Genomic DNA, 7,076 nt, shown 5'->3' with positions numbered 1-7,076 from the left:
CTCCTCCCGTTATCCCTCCCCTCCCCAGGAGCCAGGCAGCAGGGGAAGGAAGGCAGCACGCAGGACCCAACCCCAGTCTCTTCCAGAGCCTAAAGAGACACGCTGAAACCCATGTAAAATCCAGCACTGGGGCCACGGTGAGCCACCTCCAGCAAGCAGGATCACGTCCGTCTACTGGCTCCGCAGGGCATGTGCTCCCCGGTCCTCCTGCTCGTGGGCTGTGTAGAAGAGGTGGCACTCGGGGTCCCCGCGGATGGTGGGTGCGCCCTGGATCACCTTCCCGTGGATGGGGTCCACGCACCAGCACTCGCCACGCTGCCCGTTCACCGACATCTTGCACTGCATAGAGAGGGACAGGGCAGGCATCAGCTGAAGAAACAAAGGGACCAAACCCCCTTCCCCAGTCCCACCAGCCCAAAGCCAGAACACAGGCAGAGCTGGGGTTTCTCCAGCACTTTGGCACTAGTTTGGATTTAGGTCAGATTCAGGGATGCTGCACTCAGACACCACAGAGTCTGTCCTGCACCAGCATCACTGCTCCCGTGGTCCAGGCTGAGGGCTGGACCTCTTCCCCCAGACGCTGTGCCAGGAATCAAAAAGCTGATTTGAATGAACCACAATGACAGCTGTGCCTGAGATGCATCACCCTCTATCATCTTTGGATGAAAGCACCCACAGAGTCAAAAATCCTTGGGGGAAGAGAAGTGAAGCAGACTGACAGAGGGGCTACATGAGCTTCATTTCGCTTGCAAACTAGGCTAAACAAAGTTTAGATTGAATATTGGGAAAAATTCCTACACCTAAAGGGTTATCAAGCACTGGAACAGGCTGCCCAAGGAAGTGGTGGAATCATCGTCCCTGAAGGTATATATAGGTAAATACCCTGAAGGTATTTAAAAGATGGGTAGATGTGGTTCTTCGCGACATGGTTTAGTGATGTTTTTTGTCAGTGTTAGGCTGATGGTTGGACTCCATGATCTGAAAAGTCCCTATCAGCCTAGGGAATTGTATAATTCTAAATGTGAGATCTACTCAGAAGGAGAGGGCCTGGATACACCCGCCACCCAAGGGCTGGCCCACGGGAGGTGGGAGCAACTGGGAATGCTTTTATTGGCATCCCATTTCCAGAAAATGAAAAGGAGCTGATGCTCAGCTCTGGAAACCTGGAAGGAAGGAAATGAGTGTCATTTCACATTTGCCTCGTTTGCCCTTAGCCAGGGCAGGGCAGTGGGGAGAAGGGAGAGCAATTTTTGTCCCCTCTCTATTTTCTGCACCAGTGACCAGTGCACCCTTCAGTGCAGGCTGGCTTTTTTTCCCAGGCACAAGGAGCAGCAGAGACTGCCTTGGTTTCTGCAGCACACAATGCATCACTGCATTGCCCAGGCTCAGTCCCCAGACACAGCTCATCTCCTTACAGGGAATTTACCAGTTCTGCTCCATGCACCCCTCCTACACATGCCCATGCTGGAGGACGCAGACAGGCCCTGGGGCTCTTCATGGGGAGGCAGAGGTTGAGGGTCCAGTCAGGACAGGGAGGAGAAAATGGATAGATGGAAATTATCTCAGAGCATCCTACTTTTTTAAAATGCTTTTTTGGTTTTTTAATGCTCCGGATCAAGGGGTAGAAGTAGGCCTGAGAAAAAGGCTTAGCCATGAAAACAGCAGGTTTTCTGGGGTCCCCTCCAAGGGCTTAGTTACACATAGCTGTAAGGGGGCTCATATCCTGGTACTATTCACACATGGCTGCTAGAAACCCTTGGAAAAGCTTGTGGTTTGCTGCCCAAGAGGTTTTTCCTGGCATTTTTTTCTCCATGCCTCAGCTGCTGACACCTGCTGGTTTTGCATAAATGAAGCCAAGGAGTCAAAATTCAGACACACATTAAGTCATTTGAATCCTTTTGGGTCCCATAAATACTTTCAGAAGCATGCTGTACCCCAGCCTCGACCTTGCCTGGAAGGAATCTCTCCTGGAGCTGTGGGACCAGCCTCAATTTGTGGAGGAAAACCAGTAAAGTGCACCTTCCTGGCCCCAGGAGAAGTGATTTCTGCTTTGTCTGCAGGACTGGCCAGCATTCAGCCTCTCTTTGCTTTTCCCCTGAAGTGGGGCCCAGCCAGGACAAGACTTGGCTCAAAGCACATGAAAATAGACCTGGAGAGATAAGCAGCTCTCGGGGGGAAGAAGGGGCTCTGAACTAAACAGATTCTCCATCCCTGGGCTGCCCGCAGCCACGTGTGGATGTGGGTCTCACATCTCCACTTGCTAGCCCACAGCTGCAAATGCACCTGGGTGTTACTAAACCTCTCCACACCCTGTGTGATATTTGCCATTTACCCCACACCTCACACCGTGTGTGTGACATCAGCCCAGCCCTGAGCTGCTGCGTGTCCCCCTTGGCTGCACATGAGGGGATGTGTGATAAGCTGAGGGTCACTGCTGGGAGCGCAGCCAGCCCTGGGGCTCCGGGTGGGTCTCCCCACTTGCCTGTTTGAGATTGTACAAGCCATGCTTGTCGCAGTTGGGGATGTGGAGGGAGTAGAGGTGCTCCAGGGGACCTCGCTCATCCGGCAGCCGCATCGTGGAGATGCGTTCCAGGACCTGATCCAGCTCCTGCTGACAAGGGGTCTGGAAAGAGCCAAGAAAGCAGAAAACAAACAAAGCCATCAGGGCAATGCGGGACGATTCAGAGTATCAACACTTTGGACAAAGAGAAACACCAGTAAGAATGAACACCTGCGTGCACCTCCTCAGGACACAGGTTTGCCACTGGGGCCTGCTGCTGACTGCACCTGCAGGCACCCAGAGGCACGTCTGCACATGCAGAGGTGGGGAGATGTGCACATCTCTCCCATGTGCCTCACGTGGCCGAGAGCCAACGTGACACCAGGTCACTGGCCCTGGAAGCACGGAGGAAGAGGAGGCACCTCAGAGATGCTCCCATGCATCCCGCTGGTGGTGACAAGTGATGTGAAGCAGGACTAACCCAGACAGACCAGGGAGGTTTCCAGGGGCATAGTCCAGGTCCCACACCTGTGATGCAGTTTTGGCCCAGAAGTGCAACTCAAAGCATGTGAGACCCCATGGGAGTGGAGGGGAAGCCCCGGGAACGAGAGCACTCAGCGAAGCCAGCCTCTGGAGGCATCCCTCTTGCCCCACAGCAGCCCCAAGTCAGGGCTTCTGGCCAAGGCAGCCTGGTTTAATTACACCTGACATGAGCCAGAGTGACTCCACACCTCTCTGCTTTTATAATTGCAGATTTGTTGGGGTGTTTTTCCAAAGTGGGAGCTCTCTAAGTTGATGGGGTCTGCACATCATTTTGAACCTCTGCTTTGCCTGTTCTTTGTGGGGGGCTGAGGGCTCTTTTAAAGACCCTTCTGTCCCTGTGCTCCCCAGATACAATTGCCCTATCTGTTTATAGAGATACGTATGATGGACCTCTTGGGGTGGTTCTCCATCCCCATCCCATCTAGTTGCCTTGACCAAGGTGCCCACTAGAGGGAAACCACGGCCAAGGACTGGAGGGTAGAGAGAGTGACAGCGAAGGAGGGGACAGGGAGAACTCCAGGCACTCCCCCTGCTATGTGACAGCCCCACAGCCCATCGTGGGGGGCTCTAGGGCCCCCCCCCTAAGATGGACTGGGGCTGTCCTGCAGCAGGCAGACACCCTACGACCTCCCAAATCCCTTTGGGCCATCCCTGGCACTTGCTTAGGGAAAAAGGGTGTGAGAAAGCTGGTCCACGGGCAAAGGGCACGCTCGCACCCCTGTGGAGGTAGGTGTTGAGCCAGCAGGACCCCCCTTCTCCCGCTCTGCTGTCAGGAGGTGAAGCTGCAACAAAAATAACACCTCCTTGCCAGCACATCAAAGTTCATCAGATGGCGTGTTCAGCCTCAACTTCAGGCCAAAACAAACGTTTGCTTTTCCTTTTTATTCTCTCCCCCCTCTCCCCTCCTTTCTTTTCTTTTTTTTTTCTTTTTAAGACGGTTTGTTACAAATGACACTAAGGCTTTTGCATTCATCATTTCCCCAGCAAGCCCATAGCTGCCTCCCCTAGCTCCCCACGAACCCCTGCCCTCTCACCCTGCCCGTCGACAGCCGCGACTTCTTCGAGTCCTCGTGGTTGGGATGGACCTTGCCAACTTTGCCCATCTGCCGCTGCTGCTCGTTCACCTTCTCCATCATAACCGCCAGCTCCTTCATGCCTGTCTTCACGGGCTTCCTCCCACCGGCTCCGCTCAGGATCCCCATGGTGCCATCCACATGGTTCTCAGCAAGGATGCTCTCAGACCGGTCATCGCCATTATCTGCAGGAGACAGGGCAGACAAGGAAAGGGTCAAGCTCAGCCAGGCACTCCCTCACGTGTTCATCCCATCCTGGATCGCTTTCAAGCATGGCCAGTTACCAAGCCATAAAAATCTTTGCATGCAAAAATTTTAAATTGCATTAGCCCTTTCATCTGGAAGGTGAGAATAGATCCTTTCATTCTGGAGTTATTACCACACTAAAAGACAGTTTAGAGAGCAGGGGAAATCACTGCTGGAGAAGTTCTTTCTGGTTTTTCTTTGACCTTCTAAATTACTTCCCGAAGAATGTAATTTTCCCATCAGAAGTCCAGTTGGGTTAAGGATGCCAAGTGTACTTCGGCTCCAAAACTTAAAACCACAGTGATTAGTAACAATACCTTGAGTCCATCTATCATCCCCCAGAGTATCTCCAGGAATACTTACTCAATATTAATGTGCTAAAATAAATTCTCAGGTCTGCTTTCAAAAATGCCTTGCCTCTGTTTTATGGCCACCCTAATTTCCCTCAGAGATCCTGCCATTCCAGTGATCGTCCTTGCTGTATCGTCTTTCACATCGTTTGTCATACAGTGCATTACTCATTTATCTTCTACCTTCTTCCACATTTGGCCACTTCTGCTGACCGTGGAACAGCCCCACGTGTCCTGGGCCCAACCCTGCCACTGCTGCAAGCCACAAGACCCCCAGCTACTTCAGCCATTTCAAAATCAGTTAGCAGAAATCTGGGGATAAATACTGGACTTTTTCCACCTCCTCCACTCTCTGCTTTGTGCTTTTTCCCAGTTCACTGGGTGCCATTTCTGAGAGCAAGCCTTGCCGAAGTAGGACACGATGATTGCAATGCTACAGACTCCAGTCCCCTTGGACTTCACGGCGGCAATGAGGACAGATTTCAGCTCCTCCTGCTTGCTCCAGAAGCCCAGAAGGTAACAGCTGACCCCTCCTTGGTGCCTGGTCTGATCTGGCTGAGCAAGCACATCTAACTGTAGCTGGATCTAACACTGAAGCTATCCATGCTTTAAGCAGGGGCTTGGACCAAGACCTCCAGAGGTCCTTTCCAGTCCACATTATGATTCAACCCACGCACACACATCACCTCTCACCACAATAACCCAGTCTAAGTATGTCTCTGTATAAAGGAGTTCCTCAGCATCTCCACAGGCCCCACACCAGTAACAGACCAGGCCATTCTGGTCCTGTCACAGGGGTGACAAACATGAAATGTCTTTTAACACATGCTAAGGAGGAACTGTAGCACCCAGACTCCCAACATCAGCACTCTCTCCAGCACCTCCAATTTCCGCTTTCCAGCCCTCCAGAACTCAAGCACTTATATAGAAGTAAAGAAATCACATCAAACTGTGCACAACAAAGGGCAAGCGATGCTTGAGCTCATGCAACAATGCTTAATTTATGTATCTCTCCTGCTTCTTGGAAGACCAAACACACAGAGCATTTACAGATTTTAACATTTCCCTCTTTTCAGAAGCTGCATCGTGATGTTTTGTCAAAGCATAGCTCTACTGTCATGACAGAGAGTGAAAAATCATAATAGCAAGTGTTTTATTTCTGCCACAGCTTTCCAAGCTCTTTTCAGGTGTGACAGCCACAGGCTCAACAGGGAAACTGCAAGAAGAGTTTTGTCTGAACTTCCTCAGCAAATGTCTGCAGACTGATGGCAAGAGAACAGCCCAAGTGAGCAGGATCAAAGAGCCACCCCAGCCCAGCATGCCATCCACAAGAGACCAGCAGTAGCTGCTTGGGGACACACCTCAGAAGGAGCATTCCCAATTTGTACTGCAGACCAGCAGTAAAACCACCGTCATGGCTGGAGACCACATCTGACCCAGAGGATTTAAAACCCACTGACAGGCCCATCCCTCAATGGATTTGTCCAATATACTTTTGAACTTCCTCACCATTTTGGCCTCAGAACTCCCAATACTGGGATCATCCCACTTCCCAGAAATACTAAATGCATTTGGTCTGCAGGTTTTTAGCTGCTTAGGTAGCAACTGAAAAGCAAACACGGGGCAAAACCAATCTGGCAAAGTCCATTACTTTCCTCAATACTGGTTCCAGATGAGAACTGGGACCAGGTTTGATAGCCAGATGGGCAAGCTCAAAGTCTGGGCTGCTGCCTGGCGATTGCTGTCTGGCTGTCATCCTAGGAGCCGGACAAGGAATATTTTGAGCAGGAATCTTCTGTTTATACACCAGTCTCCCCGTTAATTAGAAACACATAGTGAGAAGAGAGAAGGCCATGAGGCCGCCCTTCAGACAGGATCAAATGAAAAAGCACCGTGCAAGAGACGGGCAAGGCTGGCCAGGCTCTGATCCTCAATGAGCTGCTTAGGAAGGTTTTAGCCTTTAGACAGTCTTTTGTGTTCCTCTCCTTGGTGTCCCACCGAGCTGTCAACAGCAGAAGAACAAGTACAGCAGCAAGGCCGCATCTCAAGACACTTTGCAGTCCCCTGCTTCATTCAGAAAACCAATGGTACAAACTGACAGAAAAGCAGCGAACTGGAAGCGGTGTCTTCCCCCATCGATTCTCACTCCCTCCTGCCTCCAACTAAAATATATAGACATCTGCCCAAATAAGCACTGCGCTAGTAAATGAAGGCGAGCTGGTAAGCCTCTTGTCGGCTGATTCATTCACAAAACCTGCTTCTGATAATATTTTCGCTCATTTTTCTCACTTTCCAATGCTAACAAATGTCAGCCCAAAGAAAACCACCGATGGGCGCAGAGTGTGCAAGCCCATGTGCATGACC

At 51.2% G+C, this 7,076-nt stretch overlaps 1 protein-coding gene across 1 annotated transcript; it reads right to left on the bottom strand.

Moving 5' to 3' along the window:
- On the bottom strand, positions 1-4,305 carry IGFBP2 (insulin like growth factor binding protein 2). Its single transcript, XM_014954756.1, has 3 exons — positions 4,078-4,305; positions 2,483-2,623; positions 1-339 (listed from the first exon to the last, which is right to left on the bottom strand). The coding sequence occupies exons 1-3, from the start codon at positions 4,243-4,245 to the stop codon at positions 172-174; spliced, it is 477 nt and encodes a 158-aa protein (XP_014810242.1). The 5' UTR covers positions 4,246-4,305; the 3' UTR covers positions 1-171.
- Positions 4,306-7,076: the final 2,771 nt, after the last annotated feature.

The sequence above is a fragment of the Calidris pugnax genome, unplaced genomic scaffold, assembly GCF_001431845.1.
Source record: "Calidris pugnax isolate Ruff unplaced genomic scaffold, ASM143184v1 scaffold103, whole genome shotgun sequence".
NCBI classification, from domain to species: Eukaryota; Metazoa; Chordata; class Aves; order Charadriiformes; family Scolopacidae; genus Calidris; species Calidris pugnax.
The sequence above is the reverse complement of the archived record's forward strand: the minus strand, read 5'-3'. Positions and strand labels throughout refer to the sequence as shown.

Bases quoted from the DNA above. Each gene is read 5' to 3' on its own strand.
- IGFBP2 (XM_014954756.1), bottom strand. From the start codon at position 4,245: ATGGGGATCCTGAGCGGAGCCGGTGGGAGGAAGCCCGTGAAGACAGGC. The intron at 2,624-4,077 runs GTGAGAGGGCAG...GGCTCTTTCCAG, and splicing joins CGCGGCTGTCGACGGGCAGG to ACCCCTTGTCAGCAGGAGCT. The intron at 340-2,482 runs GCAAGTGGGGAG...CTCTCTATGCAG, and splicing joins GCTTGTACAATCTCAAACAG to TGCAAGATGTCGGTGAACGG.